We start from the raw sequence: 27,901 nt of genomic DNA, 5'->3' as shown, positions 1-27,901 counted from the left end.
GTTTGTTTGTTTGTTTGTTTTTTGTGTAGTAGATAGAGCTGGTACATCCCCCAGTCTTCGTAAAGTGGCCTTATGCAATAGGTGTCCTGTAGATTCCAGTGGTGCAGACACCCCAGTCATCCGGGCTGGGCACTTCAGGTGCCCCCTGTGTAGTCTGTGTGCACTCTCCTGTTATAGTTGAGCCTTGATTACTTTTGACATGTCAAAGTGGGTGGGTGATTTATTCCTCGTCGTACTGGCTGTGATGACTGCTTGTGTGACCACAGTGAAGGGTCAACCCCATCGAGGAGGATTCACTTAAGCTCTGAAACTCCATGAGACTTCCCCTTGAGTGTGTTCCTTATAGAGGTGGTTGGGTGGTACTCTGGCATGGATTGGAGCTGGCCAACAGGTGAACAGCTCTGGGGCCTCCTGGGAGGTGCAGGCCAAGATCCGTTGGTGCCTGGGCCATGTCCAGGGCCACCTGTCATGAGCTACAGATTGATCTGCAGATAACTGCTACTTGTGCTGGGCTTGGAGGTGCTCAGGAGAAGCCAAGTGCAAACCAAGTCCGGTTGCCACTAGTGCTGGGCCTTGGGCTGCTTAGCTAGAGTTGTGGGGCCACCGAGGCTATGTGCTGCCTGTTTGGCACTTGTAAACCTTTGAGAGATTTTTAGGGAAGTCTGCATCATGAGTCAGGACAGGTCACTTGTATGAAAAAGCCACTGGAAATGACTTGCATGGGCCCAAAAGTTGGGTGGAGCAGTGTCTCAGGGAGTCACCAGGGTGTGCTAAATAGTGTTAGCCAGGTTAATGGGGACTCAGGTATGGTGCCTGCCTGATGGCTCTGAGGGGAGGGCCTGGCAAAAGAACAATGGCCTTTGCCAGCATTTCTGTCTGGGAGAAAGCTGCCCCTTCAGCCCTTAGAAGCTAGTTTGGTTTCTCCCATATATCATCAGTTTTTGAGGTGTTGCCCCAGTTCTGTAGCTCAAAGCAAGTTAGTTGGAGTAAGTTCATTTGTGGGCCCTTTAAGAGGAATGCCTGAGCTTCCCAGCAGTCTTCCATCTGACTCAGCCACAATCCTGACTACTTTTCACAGCTGTACTTATCTTCCTGGCACTGGAACCCTAGGCTGGAGGGCCTAGTGTGTGGCTGGGACCCCTTGCTCCTCAGGGGGCACCTCCTGATTTTTAATTGCTATATGTGGGTGTTGGACCAATCTGTTCTGCTTCTCTGTCCATTTTCCCAGTCACAATGTGGCTTCTTTTATACATATTTAGTTATAGGACTTTTCTTTAGCTAGATTTCAGGCAATTCTGAGTGATGGTTTTTATGTGGTTGTGGGAGAATGCAAGTACCACCTTTACCTACTTTGTCACCTTGACTGGGCAGCCTTTTGGGAGTTCTTTGATTAATGATTCAATTTTGATAGCAGTTTTGGTCTGTTCAGATTTTCTGTTCCTTTTGACTCAGTCTTCAATGATTTTATGTTTCTCGGAATTTATCCGTTTCTTCCAGATTGTCGATTTTGTAGTCATATACTTGTTTCTATTGTTTTATTAAAATTCATTGTATTTTTTGGTGTCAGCTATCGCTTCTCATTTTTTAAATTACAGTTTACATTCATATCACATACTTTCAGATGTACAGCATAAGTGTTCAGACAATCATATATTTTACAAAGTGTTCCCATGAATATTTCAACTACCCACCTGGCACCATACATAGTCATCACAATATTATTGGCCATATTTCTTGTGTTGTACTTTACAGGGAGAGTTTGGGCATGTGGCTTCGGGGTGAGTGCTCTAGGGACAGCCTCCAAAGCCCCTGTGCTGAGTCCCTTTCTCCCACAGTCCACAAACTCCATCTTTCCTGTGCTGAGTGCTCTCCTTTATACGGCAACTGCCTAAGAAGATACATTAACTCCACCCTCCCAACTCTCTTAGGCTTTAGGCTGAGGGCCACTTTTCAGTTACCTGCTGTACAGCAGGGGTCCCCAACGACTGGTACTAGTCCCTGCTTGTTAGGAACCAGGCCGCACAACAGGTGATGAGCTTGAATGTAATGCGCCTGAATCACCCCAAAACCATCTATCTTCCATGAAACTAGTCCCTGGTACCAGAAAGGTTGGGGACCACTGCCCTACAGTGCCGCCCCTCAGGGCATAAACCTGGGGAGATGCTGTAGCTCCACCCTCCCGATTCTCTGTGGTGCCATCCTGGGCCTGCATAGCAGTCTTTTTTGAAAAACTCTTGAGGAAATCCAGGGAAACTTAGGGGATGCCAGAGACACACAGGGAGAAACTGAATTTTGTGGCTTTGGGTTGAGGGCCATTTTTCCCCAGTGCCAGACAAGTGTCACCATTCCTGTGTTGGGTCTTCTGACTCCCCAAGGCCCCACCCTGCCAAGCTCCCACCCTTCAGAGGAATCTGTTGGCTGTACCCAGCCTGGGCCCATGTTATAGTCTTTTTTGAAAAACTCTAGGAAATCTGGGTAAACTCCAGGGGTTTCGGAGACACACAGGGACTGAGTTGTGTGGTTTTAGGAGAAGGGCCATTTTTTTCCTGTGCACCCAACTGGTGCCAACCCCCACCCCCACCCCACCCTACAGCATCAGCCTGGGGAGATGCACCGCCTCCACCCTGCTGACTACCTGAGGCCTCACCTGCCAGGCTTGCATGCTGAGGTGGGATCTGCTGGCTGCAGCCAGCCTGGGCCCGCTTTGCAGTCCTCCCTGAAAAATTCTCAAGGAAATTTGGGCAAATTCAGGGGGTGTCAGAGACACACAGAGACTGAGTTGTGTATAGGCAAAGGCGCCCAACGGTCTCCAAGCCAAAGCACCTGAGAGCTGCAAGCATTCCTCTACCGAGACAACTCTTAATCTGTTTTTGCCTCATGAACTCTATTGGCTTCACCTTGAGGAGTCCCTGAGACCCCACCCCACTGCAGAGGTCCTTGTTCCTCAGGTGGTGGTAGCTGGCTTTGGTGTACCCTGAGACTTGCTGAGCGACAAAATCATCTGTCATTGCTTTTGAATCTGTATTAATCTCCTCTCTTATTTCTGATTTTATTTATTTGGGTCCACTTTTTTTTTTTTTTAAGTAATAAGTCTGGTTAAAGGTTTATCAATTTTGTTTATCTTTTCAGAGAACCAGTTGTTCATTTTCATTGATTATTTTAAATTTTTTAGACCCTATTTCATTTATCTCTGCTCTGATCTTTATTATGTCCTTCTTTCTACTAACTTTGGGCTTTATTTTTAGCTCTTTTTCTAATTCCTTTAGGTGTAAGTTTAGCTTGTTTACTTGCATTCTTTTTTTGTTGTTGTTTGTTTCTTGAGGTAGGTATGTTACTGTTGATGTTGGCAGTGAATCGCACCAGTTGTTACCAGTGAAGTTGAACCTCAGTTCTTGAGTTCAGCAAAGAAAGAATTCAGAGCCAGGAACTCAAATTATAAGAGAAAGTTTATTTAGAAAGTTACAGGGGCAGTAGAAGGGCCCTTGGAGCTTTGGAAAGTACACTTGGAAAGAAGATTCAGGTGGGTGTGCTCTGGGGAGAGGGACAGGGAGGAGGTCAGAGAGAAAGAAGGAAAACAAACGTGTGTGCCCTGGGTCATTGGTCTTGAGGGTTTTAAAGGCTGGCAGTTTAGGGGAGGTCTTGGGGTGGGGGGGAGTCTCAATAGAATATTCATCAGCTTTATGCTGATGTAGCAAAATGAGATTTATTCCTCTGAGATCATCCATCCTTGGGTGTGGTTGGCACAAATGGCACTAATTGGATTTTTGTAATCTATCTCCCTGACTAGGGTGATTTAAGCTATTTACTCTCTGGTTGTGGAGAACTGTACACCATTTACTCTTATTTGTTTATTTACTTTCATTTTTTATTTTAACAAAATATTTTTCATCACCATTTATCCTCCCTATACCCTCTTCCACCTCCACCAACCCCCGTCCCTCTGCAATCACCACACTGTTGTCTGTATCCATGAGATCTTTTTCTTTTTTCTTTTTTACTCAATTCCTCCATCTCCCTTCCCCACATTTGGACTGATGGTAGAAGTATAAATTGGTGTAACTTTTTTGCACAACAGCACAATAGTTTTTAAGATGCTTATGACAGTTGATAGAGTCATTTCTCTCTTTGTAGTCTATCCTGTGGAAATAATGTACTGTATGGACAGACTTTTGCACAATATGTTCATTTAATGCTTCATAATCATAAGAAGTAGAAACAGCCTAATATTCACCAACAATATTTTCAGTTAGTTATAGTATTCCCATAAAATACAGAACATAATACAATGTTTAGGGTCAAAGTTTAAATGTTTTAATAAAGTGTACAAGTGTTTGTGAAAGAAAAAAGGCTTTATATAAATGCATGCTATTTCATAACCATTGGGCCTTGAAGAGGTAATTAATGCCAGATAGCCAGTCTTGTGTACACATGCTACTTATATTTTGGTATTAAACCACTACATAATTATTCTCAACACAATTATTTCTCACAACACTACTCTGAATTAGGTACCATAATCACCTCCATTTTACAAATGAGGGAATTCATAGTCCCAAGATTAAGTGACTTAGCCGAAGTAACATAGCCTGTAATAACGGAACCAAGATTGTCTGACTCCAAAGCCCGTATCACTTCTAGCACTGGGGTTTCTGTATGTCTTTCAGGAAACTGGTCCATGGTGTAAATTACATTGTTAATATTTTTTTTTGAAGATGCCAAACTTTTTGTCATACCTAGTAGACCCCTTCATAATGCCCCAACCAATTTTGGAAGCCAGCTGGACTTTTATTTCTGTATGTTGCAGCTTATTTAGGTTTGTTTGTTTGTTCAATAAAATGTGCTCCCCAGAGTTTTACAATCATCAAACATAGTGTAATTTAAAATAATGTTTGAATAGATTTATTGTATCAGTAGGCCATTATAAAATGTTCATCTAGAATTTAAAAAACTATAGGCAAAGTATATTTCCCTAACCAAGCTTGATCTAAAGGGGGAGCAGAGAAGAATCCAGTGTTCTTACATATATTCGTAGGTGAAAAGACTACTTGTAAATAGTGTATGTGAGCCAGCATCTCAGTAAAATTTTCCTCAGAGTAAGGAAATAGCAGGGAAACTCCTATATTGTTAATCACTTCCTCTCTTTACTAATGTTGTATTCCTGAATGTTTTAGTCATGATATTAGGGCCTTGATAGATTTTTCATGAGGAAAGAGATTGCAGTAAAATTTAAACTGGGTTGAGGGGAAGATAGTTGAGTTGGGAAGACATTAAGGTTCGTTATTAAATAACTTAATAATGATTGATGAACTTGCTATGGCATCCTTTTTTGCTGCTGTCATTATAAAAGTAATATTTAATCATTAAAGAAAATTTACAAAATACAACGAAGTAGAAGGGGGAAAAGTATCCAATTTAAACTACTACCTATCATTCAGAAACAATTGATATTTTGTAGTATTTATTTTCTTCTTTAAAATAATTTATCCTTTTTCTGACTACTTAGTTATGCATGTCCTTTGTAGAAAATTAGGAAAGTACATAAAAGTTCAATAATGAAAATAAAAATTACCTGTCCTACTATTACACAAATTCTTTTCTTAAAATCAAGGTGACATTTATATTACAAAATTAACCCTTTTAAAGTGTACAGTCAGTGCCATTTAGTAGTACACTTGCAGTGTTGTGCAACCATTGTTGCCCTGTGTAGTTTCAAAGTATGTGTATTACCCCCAAAGGAGATACTGTGCCCATTAAGCAGTCACTACTCACTCCCCCTCCCCAGCCCCTGGCAACCACTAATCAACTTTCTCTCTTTGGGTTTGCCTATTATGGACATTTCACATAAATGGAATCAAACAATGTGTGACTTTATGTGTCTGGCTTATTTCCTTAGCATAATGTTTTCAAGGTTCATTCATGTATCAGTATTTCATTCCTTTTATAGCTGAATAATATTGCATTGTATGAATGTATCACATTTTGTTTATCCATTCTTCCGTTGATGGGCCCTTGAGTGGCTTCCACCTTTTGGCTGTTGTGAATAGTGCTGCTGTGAACAAGTACGTGCTTGAATACCTGTTTTCCAATCTTTTGGGTGTATACCTAGGAGTGCAATTGCTGGGTCATGTGGTAATTCTGTTTAACTTTTTAAGGAACCATTAAATTGTTTTCCACAGCTGCGGCACCATTTTACCAACCAGCAATGTACAAGAGTTCCAGTATCTCCACATCCTCACCAACTTTTGTTATTTTCCAGTTTTTAATATTATAGCTATGAAATCTTTTAAAAAATAATTTATTATAATACATATTATTTAATTAATTTTAAAAGTTCTCTCTATCCCACCTCAGTTTTTAAAATTGGTCTGAACTATGATGTGTTCTTTGGGGGAAGCTGGTTAAAAGCAGTGAATTTCAAACGTTTTTATCTTAGGACACCTTTATACTTTTAATAGTTGTTGAGGACCCCAAAAAGTTTTTATTTATGTGGGTTATATCTTTGGTATATACTGCATTAGAAATTAAAAATAGAAATGTTATGAAAAATAACTTCTCTCAAATACACACATACAAACTAGTGAAAAGGGTGGCATTGTTTCTCTTACCGCAGATCTCTAACTTCTGCCACAGTAGAAAACATGGAGTCTCACATCAAATCCTGCATTTGATCTGTTGCCTTATCATATGTCGTTCATGTAGCCTTTGGGAAACTTCCTTATGCACTTATGAGAGAATAAGAACGAAAGAGGCAAATAGTATTTGTCTTAGATTTAACTCAGGGACCCAGGAGATCAGAGTTGGAGATTTGTTGTTTCTGGCAAAATTAGGAGTAAACTTAAAACAATTTCTCATGCATAGCTTAGGGAAGTGTGGTGTTAGTTGTTTGTGCCCCCAAACACAAGATATTCAAGAAAAGGACTACTTGGGTCAAAGATGAACCTTTTTTAAGACTCAAAGATGAAAAAGAAATTCTCTTTTGTATAATCACTTCATTGATGTTACTATACTGAAGCAAAACGAATGTATGTATGTGTCAATGATTTTAAGAAAACATTTCTTTTTGCTTAGTTAGTTAATATCCCACCTTATTCCATAAATTACTTGGGGCAGCTCTGGAGATAAGTAGGATGATAGAATTTTTAATATATATGGGACAAGAAGAAAATGGTTAGAAACTAATATTAAAGCCAGGAATAAAGTTAGTACGTAAAATATATTTCATATGTTTCCATATGGCTTTTAGAAGTGAGGGAAAACTGCAGTGTTTTCAAATGTTCCAACGTGAAAAAATTTACTGAAATGTTTTAAAATTACCCAATCCTTAGCAATTTTAAAGTATAGTGCCATTTATGAAAATCTGCTTATTCACCTTTCCAAGGAAAAGAATCGTGTGTGTAATGCCAGTCTACTTTGCTTGTGAATTGACTTGCTAACACTTATTAACAATTCTAAATGTTTTTAACTTTATTGTATTTATCAAGAATTAAGTGGTTATTCTGTTGTCTGAAAATGCTAGAATAGTAATTGCATTTTACAACTTAATGTGACATAAGGGAAAGAGTGTAGTGCTGCGATCTAGGAGACCAGAGATCTATCTTCGGTTCCAGGGCTGGCTTCCTACAAGCTTGGCCAGCCTCACACTTCTTGCTCCTGGGCGAAGAGGAGTGTGGATTGATGGGAAGCGATTAACAGAATTTAACTTGGAAAATGGAAGCACTCTAATCTGGTGTTGGAGTGGGTTTGTTTGTTTATTTAAATTATCCTTTTACATTGTTGGTAAGTATGCCAGGATTAGTATATTAGGATCACAATTAGTATACCTCCTTTTATTGCGCTTCACAGATAATGTGCTTGGCAGATAATGTGGCAACCCTGCTTCGAGCTGGTCTATCAGCGCCATTTTTTCAACAGGCTCAGATGATGGTTAGCATCTTTTAGCAATAAAGTATTTTTAAATTAAGGTATGTACATTGGTTTTTTTTTTTTTTAGACATGATGCTATACGTACTTTAAATAGACTATTTAACTATAGTATAGTTAAATTATTTTTATTGGGTTGGCCAAAAAGTCCATATGGTTTTTTCTGTAAAATAAAAGACTCATATTTTCATTTTCACCAGTAACTTTATTGATTTGGATATTTTGAGTATGTTGGCTATCTCCCATTGTGATATAACCTTGATTATTCTCAATTAATGTCTCAATTTGATCGCTATCAGTGTCAGCTGCTCTAACCCACCCACTGTGGAGCATAGTGCAGTGAGAAATCTCCAGCACAAAACTTCACAAAACACTTTTGACATGTTCAACCAGTCACAGCACCGTCTCCATACACTGCACAAATCGTGTGTGTGTGTGTGTGTGTGTGTTTCAGTTGAGTTTTTACCTTTCTTGAAATAATAAAGCATAATATGCTGAAAATGTGTATTTTCTTCCATCTTCAATATTAAAATGGCTGCACGAAAATTCATCAATTTTGATTTTTTAAAAATGCATCCTGATATGACAGCTGTCACAGTACTATTTAATACAGTTGTTTTGAATCAAGTTAAAGAGTGAAGTGCTACTAGAGCTATCTTACAGAAAAAACAACAAACTTTTTGGCCAATGCACTAGGAAACCAGAAAAATTGTGTGACTCACTTTACTGTGATACTTATTTTATTGCCGTAGTCTGGAATCACACCTACAGTGTCTCCAAGGTATGTCTATATTAGGATTACTCAGATGTTCCGTTTGTTAAAATGATATGGTTAAGATTTTTGCATTAAATATATGTAAATTTTACCTTAGAAAATAAAAATAATCAAGTGGTGAGTGGATAGAGGTGAAGATGAAACAAGAAAAGCATCGTTTTTGAAGCTAGGTAATGGGTACATGAGGTTATTAACACTTGAAGGTTTTCATAATAAAATGTGTTTTTTCAAGTAACATTCTGGTCTGTCATTAGAAAGTCAAAATATAATATTTAGAATTGATAAATCAAAGAATAGCAATGTAAGCATATATAGAAATGTGAAAGTAAATAGGAAATACAATGTGCCTCTGAGGATTAGAACAGTGTGGCGAGGGCTAGAGCAGGGAATGTCTATTTTGTTTTATAAGGCTTTCAATGTTAACTTGATTTTTAAACATTATGCATGTATTACTTTGATAAAATGATGTATTAGTTCTGTGGGTTACTGCATTGTTTTCTAGGAGAATATCCACTTGATCCTATGTGAATAATTAGGCATTGACCAGTGCTTGGAATATGTAAAAATTCTGTTTATTTACGATAATTTTGGCTATATGCCCCATTATTTCCATTGCCAAAGTTGGTGATTTACATTTAAATTCCTACTTCAGATCAGTAGTGCTAAGCAGTTTGACTGAAGTTTCTACCAGTCTGTACCCTTTCCCTCCTGCAGCACTTTACAGTAGTGAATGATCATAAATAAGCTTATATTACTCTCCTATTTAAAAGCCACCAAATCTCTTCCATTGCAGTTAGAATAAAATTCAAGCTCTACATCAGGATGTACAAACAAGGCCATAAGTGATGTAAATAACTGGACTTCTGCCTCAGTCTTTTGTCACTCTCTCGTCATTGTGGCAGGCTTAATGGCCTTCTTTTGCATACTGGTTGCTCAGTCCTGCTTCAGGCCTTTGAACTTGCCATTCCTCCTGAGACGGACTGCTTTTCATCACTGAGGGTTTAATTCCTAAAAAATGGCCTTACCTGACCATCTAGCTAGAGTAGCCCCCTGCACCCCTTCTCCACCTAGAGCAGTGGTGCTGAATGTGATTCTTAGACGAGAAGCATGAGCATCACCTGGGAGCGTTTTGTTTGAAAATGTAGAGTCTTAGGCCCTACCCCAGACCAGCTGAAGTGAAATCTGTACTTTAACAAGACCCCCAAGGATATTGTATACACTTTTAAATTTTCAGAAGCTCTGGTCTGGAATAACCTGCCCCTTCAGTTTTCCTGTGTATCTGCTAATAGGCTCCTAGATTTCTGAAGGTAACAGTCATTTGTTTGCCTGTTTATTCTCCTTAAATGAAACAAGCTCTGTAAGGGCACCACCTTGTCTCACGTTTACCCTCCTGGATCCCAGCACCTGACTGCTCAATAAGTATTTGATGGAGATTATTTCATGGTTGTGTGTAGGTGTGAGTTTCTTGAAGTGTCTTTCTTTGTGTGACTTATTTCACTTAGCATAATACCCTCTAGGTCCACCCATGTTGTCAAAAATGGTGACATTTCATTTTTTATTGCTAGGTAATATTCCATTGTATATCACCTCTTCTTTATACATTGATCTATCAGTGGACATCTAGGTTGCCTCCGTAGCTTGGCTGTTGTAAGTAGTGCTGCAGTGAACATACAGGTGCATGTACCTTTTCGAATTAGTGTTTTCATTTTCTTTGGATAAATACCCAGAAGTGGAATTGTTGGGTGATATGGTAGATCCATTTTTAGTTTTTGGAGGAATCTCCATACTATTTTCCATAGTAGCTGTACCAGGTTGCAGTCCCAGAAACAACAGTCTTACAGAGGGGTTCCCTTTTCTCTACATCCTTATCCACACATGTTATTTGTTGACACTTTGATAATAGCTCTTCTGGGGTGGGTGGTATCTCACTGTGGTTTTGATTTGCATTTCCTTGATAATTAGTGATGTTGAGCATCTTTTCATGTTTGTTGGTCATCTGTATGTCTTTTTTGGAGAAGTGTCGCTTCCTGTCCTCTGCCTGTTTTTTATTGGATTGTTTGTTTATATTTATTAGTTTGTTATTGTGTTGTATCAGTTCCTCATGTATTTTGGATATCAACCCCTTATCAGATAGCATTTGCAAATATATTCTGCCTTTCAGTAGGTTGTCCTTTTGTTTTCTTGATGCCTCCCTTCATTGTACAGAAGCTTTTTAGTTTGATGAAATCCCATTTGTTTATTTTTGTTTCTGCAAACATATTATTTAGATTTATGATCTATGTTCTAGGAGCTTGATGGTTTCAGCTTTTGCATTTAAATATTTAATCCATTTTGAGTTTACTATTGAATATGGTATAAGAAAGTGCTCCAGTTTTATTTTTTTGGCATGTATTTTTTTTAGTTTTCCCAACACCACTTGTTGAAGAGAATGGCATTTCTCCATTGAATATTCTTGCCCACCTTGTTATAGATTAATTGACTATATAAGTGAGGGTTTATTCCCAGGTTCTCTATTCTGTTCCATTGATCTATGTGTCTGTGTCAGTACCATACTGCTTTAATTATATCTTTGTATAGTTTGATATCAGGGAGCATGATACCTCCAAATTTGTATATTTTCCTCAGGATTGTTTTTGCTCTGTGGACTTTTGTGATTTCATATAAATTTTAGGGTTATTTTGTTCTAGTTCTGAGAAGAATGCCTTTGGTATTTAGATAGGGATTGCATTAAGTCTGTAGATTGCATTGGGTAGTATCATTTAAACAATATTAATCCTTCTAATTCAGGGGTTCTCAACCTGTGGGTTGTGACTTCTTTGGAGGTTGAACAACCCTTTCACAGGGGTCACCTAAGACCATCGGAAAACACATACATAATTACATATTGTTTTTGTGATTAATCACTGTGCTTTAATTATGTTCAATTTGTAACAATGAAAATACATCCTGCATATCAGATGTTTACATTATAATTCATAACAGTAGCAAAATTACAGTTATGAAGTAGCAACAAAAATAATTTTATGGGTGGGGGTCACCACAACATGAGGAACTGTATTAAAGGGTCACAGCATTAGGAAGGTTGAGAACCACTGTTCTAATCCATGAGCATGGTATATCCTCCCATTTTTTCCCCCCATGGTACAAGTCTTTTACGTATTTTGTTAAATTTATTCCTGGGAATTTTATTCTGTTTGATGCAATTATAAATGGGATTCTTTTCTTATTTCTCCTTCTGATAATTCTTAGTGTATAGAACACAATGGGTTTCTATATGTTAATTTTGTTTTCTGCAACTTTACTGAATTCATGTATTCTTAATTTTTTGATCATTTAGGGTTTTTTTATATAGAGTATCATGGTATCTGCATATAGTGACAGTTTTACTTCTTTTCCAAATGGCTGCCTTTTATTTCTTTCTCTTCTCTGATTGCTATAGCTAGGGCTTCCTATACTATATTGAATTAAAATGGTTAGTATGGACATCTTGCTTGTTCGTGATCTTAGAGGAAAAGCTTTCAGCTTTTGACCATTGAGTATGATATTGTCATTTATAGCCTTAACATGTTTAGGTAAATTCATTTTATCTACTTTGTTGAGAGTTTTTATAGTAAGGGGATGTTGGAATTTGTCAAATGCTTTTCTGCATCTATTGAAGTGATCCTATGATTTTTATCATTGGTTTTGTGGATGAGATGAATAATATTAAATATTTTGTGGATATTGAACCACTCTTGTACCCCTGGTATGAATTCCTCTTGTTCATGGTATATAATCCTTTTAAGGCATTGTTGAATTCAGTTTGCTAGTATTTTGTTGAGAATTTTTGCCTCTCTATTTATCAGGAATATTGGCCTATACCTCTTTTTTTTTCTTTCTTTCTTTTTTTTTTGTAGTGTCTTTGGCGTGTTTTGTTTTGTTTTCTTTTGTTTTTTTGGTATGTGTGTGTGTCTTTGGTTTTTATATCAGGTAATGCTGACCTCATAGAATGAGTTTGAAAGCATTCCTTTCTCTTCAGTTTTTTGGAATAGTTTGAGATGGATAGGTATTAATTTTTTAAAAATGTTTGGTAGAATTCACCTGTGAAGCCATTGGGGTTTTGTTTAGTGTGTGTATGTGTGTTTAATTACTACTTCAGTTTCATTGCTAGTAATTGGTGTGTTCAGATACTTTGTTTCTTTCTGGTTTAGTCTTGGAAGGTTTTATGTGCCTTGAAATTTATCTATTTTTTTCTTGATTGCCCAATTTGTTGGCATATAATTATTTAGGATATTCATTAACCATCCTTTGTATTTCTGTTGGGGTTGATTGTAATCTCTCCTCTTTAATATCTTATTTATTTATTTGGACTCTCTTTCTCTTGATGAGTCTTGCAAGAGCTTTGTCAATTTTTTTTTCAAGGAACCAGCTCTTAGTTTCATTTATCTTTTCTATTATTATTATTATTTTTAGTTTCTGTTTCATTTCTTTCCACTCTCATGTTTATTATTACCTTTCTTTTACTTATTTTGGTTTTTGTTTGTTCTTTTTAAAAATTCCTTTAGGTATAAAGTTAGATTGTTTATTTGGGGTTTTTCTTGCATCTGGTGGTATGCCTCTATAGCTATGAACTTTCCTCTTTGAACTGCTTTTGCTGCATCCCATAAATTTTGTAAAGTTGTGGGTTTTTTTCCTCAAGGTAGTTTTTATTTTCTGTTTGATTTCTTCTTTCATCCATTGGTTGTTTAGTAGTATGTTAATTAATCTGCACACTTTTGTGTTTTTCTCCAATTTTCTTTCTGTAGCTGATTTCTAGTTTCATGCCATTATAGTCAGAAAATATGCTTGATGTAATTTCAGTCTTCTTAAATTTATTTTGGTCTATTTTGTGGCCTAATATGTAGTCTATCCTGGAAAATGTTCCATGTACATGTGAGAAAACTATGTAATCTGTGGCTTTGGGATGAAATATTCTATAAATGTCTATTTAAAGTCAGTTGGGTCTAATGTGGCATTCAGGCCATTATTTCCTTATTAATTACCTGTCTGGATGATCTATCCATTGAGATAAGTGGGTTATTAAAGTCCCCAACTATTACTGTATTACTGTTAATTTCTGCCTTTATGTTCATATGCTTAAATACTCCTATATTGGGTGTGTAGATGTTTGTAATTGTTATATCCTATTCTTGGATCAACTACTTTATCATTAGGTCATGCCCTTCTTTGTCTCTTTTTACATTCTTTTTCTTAAAGTCTATTTTGTCTGATGAGTATTGCCACCCCAGCTTTCTTTTCATTTGTATTTGCATGGAATGTCTTTTTCCATCCCTTCACTTTCAGTCTGTGTGTGTCTTTCGATATAGTAGGCAGCATATATATGACTCGTGTTTTTTCAAACCTTCGTGCCACCCTGTTTCTTTTGATTGGAACATGTAGTTCATTTACATTTAAAGTAACTATTGATAGGTATGTGCTTATTGCCATTTTATTAATTTTTTGGTAGTTTTTGTTTCTCTTCTCTTTTCCTTTTTCTCTTGATCTCTTTTCAATTCATTGGCTTTCTCTAGTATTCTTATTGGGTTTCTTTCTCTGTATTTTTTTTGTATGTTTTTTGTAGGTTTTTGGTTTATGATTACTGTGAAGTTCATATATATCCATCTTTTAAGTTGATAGGCATTTAAATTCAAATACATTCTAAAGTACTACATTTTTAATCCCCCCACTTTTTGTTTTTGACATTGTGTTTTATATCTTTTTGTTTTGTGCATATCCTGACTTTTGTAGTTATAGTTAATTTTGCTACTTTTGTCTTTTAACCTTTATATTAGCTTTTTAAGTGGTTGACTCATTATGTTTATTAGATATTTGCCTTCACCAGTGAGATTTTTTTTCTGTGTTCTTTAAAAAATTTGTTTATGACCTTTTCTGCATAAAAAAGACACTTCAACATTTCTTATAAAACTGGTTTAGTATTGGTGAACTTCCTTTTTGTTTGGGAAACTCTTTATATTTCCTTCCATTCTGAATGTTAACTTTGTCAGATATAGTATTCTAGGTTGTAGATTCTTCTTTTTCAGCATTTTATTTCCTGCTACTTCCTTCTGGCCTATAGAGTTGCTGCTGAGAAACCAGCTGATAGCCTTATGGGATTTCCCTTGTATGTGACTTAGTTTTTCACTCTTGATGCCTTTAAGATTGACTCCTTATCCTTAACTTTTGCCGTTTTAATTATAATATGCCTTGGTGTGGTCCTCTTTGGATTCATCTTATTTGGAACTTTCTATGTTATCCTGGACCTGGATATCTGTTTCCTTCCTCAGATTAGGGAAGTTTTCATCCATTATTTCTTCAGATATACTTTCTGCCCCTTTCTCTGTCTCTTCTTCTGAAATTCCTGTAATGTGAATGAATGTTAACGTGCTTGATACATGCTATCACAGAGGTCCCTTACACTCTCATTTTTTTAAATTTTGTTTTTTCATTTTGCTGTTGTGATTGGGTGATTGGGTGATTTCTATAATAGTCTTCTTTCTTACAGGTCACGAATCCATTCTTTTGTATTAACTATACAGTCGTCCTTCTCTATATCGTGGTTTACTTATCGTGGCCTCACTGTATCACGGGATTTTAAAAAATATTGTATTTATTTATCGTGGATTTTTCGCTATATGGCGGGATTTTGCAGTACTGTATACATATGTTGTTTAAGTTATGTAGGTTTAAGAACATAAGTAGTGTTTATAAAAGTGTGGGAAAGGTTAATAAGGGGCTGGAAACAGTTTATAAGTGTGCGGGAAGAGTTTATAAAGCCTTAAAATATATGTAAATACAAAAATGTAAGGTTCCTACTTTGCAGATTTTCACCTATCCCGGGGGGGGGCGAGGGGGCTAGAATGTAATACCTGCAATAAGTGAGGGAATACTGTGTTGCTTTTGATTCCTTCTAATGTCTTACTCATTTTTGTTATTGTATTCTTCATCTCTTACTGTTCTTTGTTACATTTTCTAACTTGTTGAAGTACTGTCTGAGTTTGTTTATTCTACTCTCAAGTTTGTTGAGCATCCTTATGACTCTTTCAATTCTATGTCAGGCAAATTACTTACCTCCATTTCGTTAATTTGTTATGTTTTTGTTTTTGTTTTTCTGTTCATTTGAGGCATATTCTCTGTCTCCCCATTTTGTTTGACTTTCTGTGTTTATGCCTATGAGTTAGATAAAAATAGATATCTCTCCTGCCCTGACCAGCGTGGTTCACTTGGTTCACTATGTTCCCCATAAATCAAAAGGTTGCAGGTTCGATTCCCAGCAGGGCACATGCCTGGGTTGCAGGTTCAGTCCCGGTCGGGTCACGTATATGAGGCAGCTGATGGATGTTTCACTCCCTCTCTTCCGCTGCCCTCTCCTCTTTCTAAAAATAAGTAAATAAAGTCTTTTAAAAAGATAGATATCTCTCCCAATCTTGAAAAAGCAGCCTCTGTGTAGACTGTGTCCCAGATAGTTTTCACAGGTTGGTTGTAGCGGGTGTGTATGTGTTGTGCCTCGTGTGTCGCCTGTCCAGGAGTGGGCAGGGTGTCTGGTGTGAGCACCTATCCTGTTTTGTCTGTGGACTGATTGGGCCAGGTCAGGGCTGCTCTGAGTGAATGTGTCACAAAGCCCTACTAGCTTCACACTTTCTCTGAATTGAGCAGCCCCACGTGTGTGCACGCATGCTCTTTGCTAGTTTTGCACCTTCTCTGGTGAGGGCAGCCCCGCATGCATGTGCAGCAGCGCTCCTCTCACTCCGCACAGAGCAGCCCTGCCCAGGCCTTACTCCCAGTGGGGCAGCCCGTAAGCATGTGAAGCAGGGCCCTAGTGTCTGCAGTTTTTTTGGACAGGCAGCCCTACCAGCGGTAGCACAGCATTTTGCTAGCTTCGCATTCTCTCCAACCCCCTGCCATACGTGCTAGATGACTCTCTTGGTGGACAGGCCCTGTATCCATGCTGTGTTGCCCTTCTGTTCCTGCTGGAGCTATCCTTGGAACAGCTGGCTGGGTTGGGTACACCTACAGCAGGCTGGAAGGTTGGCTAGACAACCTGGATAGAGCTCCTGCCTGCTATCCAAGTGCAGGGAAAATGTAACAATTGTGCCCATCGATTCCTCTGGTCCTGGAGAGTTTTCTCAGCTACTGGCGAGCTCTTGCGGTTCCCCAACCTTCTCTATGTGGTCTTTCTCGGTTGTTCCTTGTGCAGAAGCTGTTCAGTTGGCTCTTGGTTGTCTCAGGAGGAATTGCTCTAAATATAGGTGTACATTGGATGTGTTCTTGGGAGGAGGTAAGTTCAGCATCCTCCTACACCACCATCTTGGACCTGCCTTTCTATCTACTTAATTTGAATGAACAAATAGGACAACTTACATCAGTGGTTTTCAACTGGGGGTGATTTTGCCCTCAGAGGACATTTGGCAGTGGTTAAAGACATTTTTGGTTGTCACAACTGGCAGGGTACTAGTAGTATGTAGTGAATAGGGGCCAAGGATACTGCTAAACACCCTGTGATGCACTGAACTGCCCCCTGCCAAAAGAATTAGCCCAAAATGTCAATAGTACCGCTGCTAAGAGACTCCAGCTGAAATTGAGAGAGCCTATCCTCTGCAAGTACTAATGCCGTCAGAAAAAGAATACTTTGGGGAAAAATTGGGACAGTTGTAAAAGAACAACAATGAAAATAGGCAAAAAAAGAAAAAAGAAAAGAAAAAGAATGCTTTGTTCTACCTTTTGGAAAAGAGACTGTAGAAATTAGCAACTTAGAGATTCGGATGGGTATATTGGCATAACATTCTCAGATAATTTTACACTTTTCAAAATAGGAAAATTCAAATATAGGGTTACTGGTTTTCCTTATTTTACAGATGGGGTCGAGGATTTGGTCTTTTGGGTTCCATTTTTGGAAAGGATGGTGTATTAAACCAGCCAAACAGTGTCTTTGGACTTATATTTTATATACTACAGTTATTACTTGGTAAGTATTATACAGCAATACAAAAATAAGGTTTTTTTTTTGTTGTTGTTGTTGTTTTGTTACATTCCATTTAGTACTTTGTCTTTGCCCTGAAGTGTGTTTTTAAATAAAAGCATATGTTAATGATAGAACCACTAGTTTGTTACACATTTTTGTGTTGTGAAACTTGGTCCACTACAATTCTGATGATGCTAATGCTGAATTTGGTATCTATTGGTATTTAAGCAGGGATAGTGGCATCCCATAATATCTGTAAAAACCAGTCCCATTCAGAGAAATTATTACTCCAGTCTTCCCTGCAAAACTTTTTCCTTGCTATTTTATATACTTCTTAGCTATTTTAAAATACATGCTTTGGGAAAACATTAGTGATAATGATATTCATAATTCCATCACCTTTGTATACCCATTATTAGCACTGTCTTCTGATTTTTTTCACTTATTTTTACACACACTCTTATATTGTCTTTCCTCTTGTTTTGTTATTGTTTACATCAGGTCCTCAAAGTTTTTTATGTCTAATTAACACTGTGATCAACTTTGTTTAAAATTCCCCTGACACCTATGGCCTTCCCTCTTTGAATTATTTCCACAGAGTAAATTTCCAAACATGGGATGAAGAAGTCAAAAAATATATTTCTAAATGGAGTTTAATATGTATTAGGAAACTGCTTTCCCTCAATTGTCAGGTTTCTCCAAGCTTCATCCACCTTCATTTTTAAAAACTGTTTTCTGTAAAATACCTCATTCAATGTTATATATTAGTAGCTATTATTTTTATTTTACTATATTTTAATTTTCCTTTATTGCCAGTTTAGTTGTTGGGGTTCTGATTATAGTCCATTTTCATATTTGTTACAAATATTTAATCCATTATTTATCATTTTCATGTTAGTTTTGTGAATTTTGATTGTACATAAGTTTTTATACTTTTAAAGTTAAATTAATTCATTTTGCCCTTGCATTTCAGTTGTTATTATTTCATCCTATTATCTGCCAGCTCTTCTGTCTGGCTGAAGTTGATTTGTTATGAGGCAAACTGTAAATCTAAATTTTTCTCAATAGTCCTATCAAGTTTGTTTCATTCTACACTTGTATATCTTGTAGAAATATAAAAATATGTTCAAGGATATTCATAGCAGTAGTTTAAAATAGCAAAAAAATGAAAGTAACTCAGTAAAACATAATGGTTGAATAAATTAGGTTGCATCCATACTAAAAAAACAGTGTAGCCATTAAAGGAAAAAGTTGGTCTATATGTGTATCCTGAAAAGATAAAGGCGTAGTTTAGAAAAAGAAAAACAAATTGTGGTATAATTGGTATAAGGTAACTTTATGTTTATACATGTAAATGCATAAGAAAGGATCTGGTGGTTGGGGGCTGGAGGTGAGATTTTCACTTTTTATTCCATTTATTTGTATTTGTTTTGTTTGGGTTTCTAAAGATGGATATAAAGTATATACCCAAATTAAAATAGCCTAAGAAATGCTTTGGACTCTGTTAATTTTTGCAGATAGAGGTGGAACAAATTCATATTTACATTTAGTATCATTATGTATAGATATTTTAAATCATATGTATCATTTTTTTTTCTATTCACATTTATGCATTTTTAATGTCATTGTTTTTACCATTGGAGACACATTTGAAGTCATCTGCAGTTTCCAGAGCATGTCATCTTCACTTTCTTCTAAGTTGTTTGAGATACAGCATTTAAAAAAATTTTTTTTAAGATTTTTTTTATTTTTAGAAAGAAAGGAAGGGAGGGAGAGAAACATCAATGTGTGGTTGCCTCTCACATGCGCCCAACTGGGGACCTGACCCACAACCCAGGCATGTGCCCTGACTGGGAATCGAACTGGTGACCTTTTGGTTTGCAGGCTGGTGTTCAAACCACTGAGCCACACCAGCCCTGGCGAGATACAGCATTTTAAATTTAATTTTTCCATACGTAATACATTCACATTGTTCCAAAGTTTTAAAAAGTGTATAGAATGCTACACAGTGAGAAGTCTGTCCACCGCTGTCCCCCTCTGCCCACTTCCCGCTGCCTGTCATCCCTGACTTGTAGCTTGTTGTTGTTATTAGGGTGTCTTAGGCATATACAGGAGAATACAGATGCATAATCTTAATTTTCCTCCTTTTAAAAAGCAAATGCTGTACACACTGTTCTGCATACTTTTTGTTTGCTTGACTGACATATTGTAGTCATCTTTCCATAACAGTACATTGTGTCTTCGTTCTTTTTTACAACTGCAGAATATTCCATTGATTGGTTGTGCAATCACCTATTTAGAGTTACAGCACATTTTAAATTCCATTGGATGTTCTATCCTGAGCCACCAGTTACATTACATTAGGACAGGTTTGGTGCAGTAATATTTAACTAATAGCTTCTGTTTATGAAGCATTCTAAGTGTTTATACCTATTAGCTCTTTTAATCTGCACTATAGTATTAGGACGTAGTCATGATTATAATCACAGTATTACAGTTAAGAAAAAAATTAGCGCAGAGAAAGTAAATAACTTGTCCATATCATTTTGAAACAAATTTTCTTAGGTTAAAATTAAGGCGGCAGCATAGTTTTGAAGTTTCAGATGTTTAGCATAGTTGAGGTCAGTAAACTTTTTTTGGTGAAGAGCCAGATAGAAAATAATTAGGTTTTGTTGACTGTTACAACTACTTAACTCAGCCCTTCTTGTGTGAAAGCAATGGCAGGCATTACATAAATCAATGAGTGTGGCAGAGTTCCAGTAAATCTTTATTTACAAAATCAGGTGGCCAGTCAGATTTCCTAGTCCCTGGCATAAGTAACCCAACAGCATCTTAGTCTTGAAGAGCCCTCTTAAAGCATCAAACTTTTGTACCAGCTGGTGCCATGGGCAAGTCAGGCCCCTGTGACTAGGCTGCAGCCCACAGGCCACTTCTCTTTAACAGACAGTGTGGACTTTAGTTCTTTAACTAAACTCTTCAAACCTACTACTACCTTTTTTTTTTTTTTTTTCCTGTTTCTGTTAGTCTTATCCATTAGTTGTTGGGTAAATGCACATGTTCTTGGTACTGTTGGCTACAGGAAATTACAAAACAATACATAGAAAGGTGTCGGATGGCATCAAGAATTCAGGCAAGTTTTTGTAATGAGGGCCCCAGCCTAGCACACATAATTGTCTTTTTTCTTGATCTGGTTTTTATCCACATGTGGTCAGCTGGTCAAATGTGGTTTTCTTTGTCCTCTAGGGTGAGCCATTTCTTAGATTTTTTCCTTCTTCAGCCACATTTTGGTGTAATTATCTCCCATTATGGATTTTTGATAAATTTTTTCTAAACATAGGAAAGCAAATTTTATTTCCCACATATAGGGAGTCTGTATTGAGAAGGCCAGGGAAAATGTGTCCTGCTTGGAAGAAAAGGTTGTGGTCCTAAGGTTCCTTTATTCATTAAGAACGGAAGGGGGGGTTGCGGGGGGGGGAGCTGTTGATTTTACAAATCATCTTCATTGCATAATGTGATTGTAAGATTGCTTATTTTCTTTGTGTGCCTTAACTAAAGCTAGTTTATGAAATAAGTAACATCTCATTTACAATATCAACAAGTCAAAAATATTGCAGCTATAAAATGAGTATTGTGTGTGCAAAGTCAGCCTACATAATCTTAACAAAATAGGCTGGGAGTTTTTGTTCTCAGTTTTATAGTGCTTTGCTGTCAGATCAGTATTCCAACATTAGCAAATCACAAAATGTTACCATGTTACCTTTTAACTCAGAAACTTTCTCTCCAGTGTCAAGGTCTGACTGAACCAAGTGTCTTTCTCTTGCAGGCATGACAGCAAGTGCAGTTGCAGCTTTAATCCTCATGACATCCTCCATCGTGTCTGTAGTAGGGTCTTTGTACCTGGCCTACATTCTGTACTTTGTACTGAAGGAGTTTTGCATCATCTGTGTGTTCACATACGTGCTGAACTTCATTCTTCTTATCATCAACTACAAACGACTAGTTTACTTGAATGAGGCCTGGAAACGGCAACTGCAGCCCAAGCAGGACTGACAACCTGGTGAACTCTCAACTGACAGTCTGAAGTCCCTTTTTCCATTAAGTTAATTTTGCAGCATTTTTTTTTTATTCTTCACAACAGACACTTGCCCTAAGAATCTTAAACTGATTTTTTAAAACCTTGTAAATTAGAAGGGTATTTTCTGTGTCAATCCTCATTTTAAATATGGATACAAAAAAAAAAAAAAACGCCGAGCCAATCAAAGACAAGCTTTAACTTTACTTTGAAGATATTTCTAAAATAATTAAATGTAGCCCTCAGTTGTAAAGTGAGCAACCATTGCTAGTAATTCTCCACTGTGTATGAATTCAATTTCAGGTATAACAAATGTGATCATGACATGAAAATATTTTAGAATAGATACTGTATTAGTATTGCCATGTTTACAATATGTAATATGTTTTTAGGTGATGAATTTAAAAATGTAGATTCAACTAGAATTCATGTCTGTGATATTTGTAAATAAAGGTAGAAATATTGGATCCATCCCTGCAGAACTTACTGTACAGTTTAGTTGAAGTAGCAATGAAGAATTGTCAGCTCAACACTGATGAAGAAAAAGTGAAAATAGTAAGTCTATACAGAGCATCTTGTGAAAAGCACCGATAGCTGTGGATCCAACATTGACTCAAAATACTAGCGTAGGTGGTTCCCTTTCATCTCCTTCCTCTGAAAGGAAGAAACTATTTGGACATTCAAGTCAAACTTGTGTCTAGTCATAAAACTGGATCAATTCTACCTTACAGAGTAAGTCATGTGACCAAACCATCAAGTCCAAGGCCTTCTGGACAGTAAAGATGGGAAAATGGGTAAATTTCTTTGGAGAAAAGCTGGAAATATTAATATAGAATTTAACATAAAGTCTTCTTCCAGGAGTTGACTTTTCATTCAGATATTTTTCCTTAACATTGGTGCCAGTCAAACAAACAGTATTATGGCTTTGAAATAACCAGTATAAGCCCAGTCACTCCAAAGTAGGATTGCTGTTGGGTAGCTCTGTAGTGTTTTCCCTGTTACTTTCTGCACTAATCAAATGTCTAGTTTATTGTCTTAGAGTCTAATATTGGATTTGTAAACTTTAGGGCTGACACGCTGCTCAGTTTGCTTAATTGGGAGTACTACAGGTAAAGTAGCTGAAGGTGAAATACAGTAATGTCACTATTCTTTCTATTAACTACACAAATGCAGAATTTTTAAAAATGATTTGAATAAATGCAAATAAAATTATGACAGTATGTTTCTATGGTTAACATCTTACATCAAAATGTTAAAAGTGCCTTCCGTCTTAAATCTTAAACCAAATAATTTGTGTGTTGAACTTGGGCAGAAGTGTCCTTCCTTTCTTAGCATGAAGTAGACAACTTGAATTCTGTAGAGAAGTTCTGTATGATCATTTTATTCCTTAGGCTGAGAAGTAGTAGCAACAATTTTGCTTTGAATTAAATTAATCATTATGTTAAAAATAGACTAGTAAATTAAGTGCTTTATTTGCCTTTTCAAAGGGAGGGGACAGGCTCTGCTCTGTAAACTGTATGTGTAGAGTCAGCAACTGTTTCCAACTAACTATCATTAATTGATGCAATGTATTCTTTGGTCCCAGGCAGGTATAAAATCTGAATTGTAATGAACTTGAATGAGATTAAATCAGTTTTGTAAAAGAATTTAATTCAGATTTCATCCAGGCTGGTGTTTTCCCATGAATGTGAATATTTCAATGCCTGTTTTATTATGTATGTATTGTTCATATTTCTGTAAAGAACTCTAGAAAGCATTGATTAGATGTCTCGTGTTTATGGAGAAACGAGCCCTAATGTTGACGTGAACTGTACAATGAGGTCATGTAGTAGTGCTTCCAGTTCTGCCAAGCCGTTTACTGGTTCTTTCCTAAGCTACAGTGGAAATGGCTTAACGATTAAGACTTCTGTGGTATATATAACACTGGTTGTGCTAAACAAGTTCCTCATGTCCCAATTTAAAAAGTTTTTTTCATCATATTTGTATCAATCAGCAGAGTATAGTTAAAGCTTGTCTTGATGTTGCACTCTTGCAAATGTCTTCAACTCAATGAGAAGATGTAAAAATGTTCAGCTAGACCCTTCACTTTTTTCTTTGCTTTCCTAAGCCTGGGGAAATCACCACTGTTTGAGTTGTATAAAAAGTTGCCACATTCCTATGACCCAGAATTAATAACCTTTTTCTCACTGAGCGATGAACATGTGCTGCCTGATATAAAGAGCATTGCCATGCCAGTGTCTCAGTAAGCGACAGAACCCTGGGGGTGTTCGCTGTACTTGTGCCCTGGATGAATTTAGTCTCCTCGCTACGTCTTCTACACCACCCCAGAATGGGGAAAACACCGTGTTATAAAATTTGAAGATTCTTATGACTATTTTAGACTGAATATTTAAACATTGTAAAATTACTAGCCACCAACATTGAAGAGCAGATCAGAGGAAAAACTGAATTTGTTTTTGGCAGTAATTCCATGCTTCTTAGTTTTTGATATGATTTATAACAAATGAAGCCTCATTAACTTGATAGTTGTATCATTTGAAGAAGTAAGAGTTGTGGTTAGATGATAAGTTCTAGGTACTCTAGCTGGTTTGGAGAATTTCATTTGGTTTTTCATTGCAGCTAGTTGCTGTCAGTGAGGGTTAAATTACGGTGAAAGAACTCGGGTTCAACTAGCTGGGTGCCAGGACTGACTTTTACTTGATGTATGTAGCCACTCCTTAAATCCATTACTTTTAAAGATGGTGAAAGCACTGACCATTTTCGCTCGAAGAGACAAGAGTTTTTGGTATGAGAGATCTTTGGACCTACTAGGTAGGATAGAGGACCAATACTACAGTGAAATGAAAATGATTCATTGGCTTTAGTTTGCATGTATTTCATTTACTTTTAAGACTATCAGTAAAAGTGCAAAGTTACCTTCAGCAGTTATTTCGTAACTTAAATTGGTACCACTGCTTAACACCAGGGAATGCTGACATAGCTTGAAAATCAGTATTAAACAGATGCCAACAAGAAACCCACTGCCTTTTTTTGGTAACCTATTTGAGAAGAAGCACCTAATAGGCAGCCTCTGTCCTCATGTGTTTTCCCCCAACATGCAAACACTGGTAAAACATCTCTATTTAGATATGTTAGGCAGCACTTATGATTCCTCATTTGTGAGTACTATGCTTCAAGAAAACAAAAGGGGTGTGGGTGGGAGTCCAGTCTACTTGGTTAAATATGTTTTTGACAAATTAGCCCAGAAAAGGTGAAATGTTTTGTCAATAAAACTGTATTAAGCATGGCCTAAGTATGAGGTGTATGACCTGTATAGTATGTTCCATCAAAAATATTTATTCTAGTGCTTTAAGCTCCAGAGTAAACATTCATTTAAAATGGAGTTCGCTGGGCAGATTTCCCCTTTAACATAGATAGGAATATTCTTTATCAGAGACTTAGGACAGTTTTGCTAACTGGTAAAAAAAACAAAACAAAACAAATGTAAATATGTAAGAATGTTTATTTGTTGCACATAACTTTTTGGTATAAAATAAATGTAGAAGTTACCTGTGGAAGTTGCTGCCATCATTCTTATACTGCAGTATCACATTTTTAAAAAGCTGAAGTGAATTCACTCTTATAAACTATTCTGAAAGTAACCTCATTTCTACAGGTGTACTGAGTTGATTTTTTTCTCTCAAATTATATATAACTTACAGAAGACACAAGCAGAATTCTTAGAGATTATAGTTCTTGGAATTCCTATAGGTTTATGATATATGTGGTTGTCAAGAATTAATGAAAAAGATGTTACTGCTTTCAGTTCTGTAAGCACATATGATGTATTTATTAATCAGCTGTTTTTCCATGGATTTACTTTAGCTCACTTTGAATACTCCATTTTTACAGTTTTCTTTAAAAAGTAACATCTGCAAGAAAGATGAGTCCATTTAAAATACAGTTTAACCATGTTTTATTGAATAGAACAAATGTGTTTGGTCCTAGAACCTTAGGACTTAAGAAATGGGTCTTACAGTGCATTATTTGTGTTGATCACTGAAATGCTCTTTGTAAGGCTACATTCCCTTCTACATTAAAAGGCAACCTAGGAATTACAGTCTGAAAACCCGTTTCCTTTTATCCAATTTGGATATTTATTTCAGAAACAGAAGATAAAGGACAACTAAAAGCCTCAAAGTAAAATAAGCCTTAAAACTCTTGATTAGCCCTGGCTGGTGTGGCTCAGTGGATTGAGCGCCGGCCTGCGAACCAAAGGGTCGCTGATTCGATTCCCAGAAGGGCACACTCCTGGATTGCGGGCCAGGTCCTCTGTTAGGGGCACTGAAGAGGCAACTACACATTGATGTTTCTCTCCCTCTTCTATTCCCTCCCTATCCCTCTCTAAAAATGAATAAATAAAACCTTTAGAAAAAATTAAACTCCAATTAGAAGTGATGGTGATAAGGCATCAGAAATGAATGAGACACCTAGATTGGGGAAGATAAAAATACTTCGATCTAAGAATTGAAGTGTATCAAGAACTTACCTAAAGGTAATTATCTGCCTGGAGGAAAACTCAAAAACAGCATATCTTACCTATAATATGGAGGCATCCCACTAGTGAAAATAATGGTCCCCCACGTCTCATTAGTTGAAACAATAAAAAATCAAACTATGAAAGTAGAAATAACACTTGGGGAGAATCTGCAGTGAATGCCAGTGTTGAAGGGCAAATGTAAAAGGGCAAGGGTCTGTTTTGGCTTTTAGAAAACAAAACATCTAATTCGTTATCTTGTCTTCATTTTTCTTAAGGACAGAAAAATGATAGGTAGGCAACAAATACTAGGTTTGCTATTTTATTCCCTTGGTACAAAAGGGTGGAACACCAGGCTAACAAAGCAGCCGTGCATTCATTTATTAGTAAACATTTTCTACCACGGCACTGTGCTGGGTATCATAACCAAAGTACGTAGGTATTTCTGCCACTAACTTATTGATGAGCTGGTACAAAGCTGTTTCATGTGAGTTAGCCTCTTGACTTCGTCTGAGCAGTCCTGGGGGAGGTCACCCCGGAAGTTCCCAGAGCCATAATTCTCCTACCAGGGTGTTGTACAGTATTTGGGGAAAGAAAAACTCAGCTCAAAGAGTCAGCCGTCTTGCCATCATTCTTCAGAGGTGAGTCCAAGACACACAGTTTGGAGGTTTGTGGGTCTTAAAAAAATCACCAGTAGCAATGAGGTTGTACTTACATGTTACGTTTAATAAATTGTTCTATTTTTAAAAATAAATTGGTTCTCAACAATTAGTTTAACTATCAGAACTGATTGAACTATTTTTTATTTTAAGTCAACACATTTTTTTAAATGTGTAAGTAAAACGTTGTAGTAATAGAATTGTGCAATCCTTAGCTGTCATTCCCAAGTATTATTCTTTAGTGGAAAACTCTGGAATTTAAAACATGGAACATGAGAAAAGGCTTTTTTACAGTGGGCATCACTGTGAAAAATGATCCATGTACAAAAAAGTATTTCATAGTTTCAGAGATATTGGTTACATCTACTGCTTGGATCAAATTTAAAAAATGGAGGGTGAGACTTGCATGAGCCTGTCAAGCAGCAGAGTAATCCACACAAGGCCCGCTGCGGGAGAGGTGAGAACAGCGCTTGTTTGTAGGTATTCTGGTAACAAAGATAAGAAGTGTACTTTATAGATGAACATTTATGAAGTATAAATACATAGTATGGCTAACAGGAAAAGTCAACGTCTAATAAAGCTATAAACTCCACCCTACGATATTTATTAAAAAGACAACAAAATGGGCCTTACCCTTAATTTGTAAAACAGTATATGTTATGTTTAATATTCTTTAATGTTTGTCAAGTAAAGAGTTTTATATATTATTCCTGGACATTAAACCAGAACACAAAACTTGATTCCTTCAAGAAAATTAAGTGGAAAAAATATGTAACCCCCCAGAATTCCTAATTATTTGAACTGACTACACTCTCATTTCTTACAAGTGGTCTCAAGACGGCCACTAAAATGGGGTCAGCATGCCTTTACTATTTCTGTCGTGGCACTTGGACAGGGAGGCTAGCAGGGGGCGTGAGTTCACGCATGTGAACTCAGCCACAGGGAACTGAATCAGGTTCTGTATTAGCTGTATTGGTTCATG

The 27,901-nt window shown here is 36.9% G+C and overlaps 1 protein-coding gene across 1 annotated transcript in view; it reads left to right on the top strand.

Annotated features, from left to right (window-relative positions):
* The window catches only part of VKORC1L1 (vitamin K epoxide reductase complex subunit 1L1), a 77,471-nt gene extending 54,076 nt beyond the window's left edge, over nucleotides 1–23,395 (top strand). The window contains exons 2-3 of the mRNA XM_090276933.1: nucleotides 17,566–17,675; nucleotides 21,496–23,395. Coding sequence (XP_090133059.1) covers nucleotides 17,566–17,675; nucleotides 21,496–21,722 — 337 coding nt within the window. The 3' untranslated portion in view covers nucleotides 21,723–23,395. The remainder of the gene's footprint in view (nucleotides 1–17,565; nucleotides 17,676–21,495) is intronic.
* Nucleotides 23,396–27,901: the final 4,506 nt, after the last annotated feature.

This window comes from Furipterus horrens, unplaced genomic scaffold (genome assembly GCF_987537825.1).
Source record: "Furipterus horrens unplaced genomic scaffold, mFurHor1.1.pri manual_scaffold_5, whole genome shotgun sequence".
In the NCBI taxonomy this organism is placed as follows: domain Eukaryota; kingdom Metazoa; phylum Chordata; class Mammalia; order Chiroptera; family Furipteridae; genus Furipterus; species Furipterus horrens.
The sequence above is the reverse complement of the archived record's forward strand: the minus strand, read 5'-3'. Positions and strand labels throughout refer to the sequence as shown.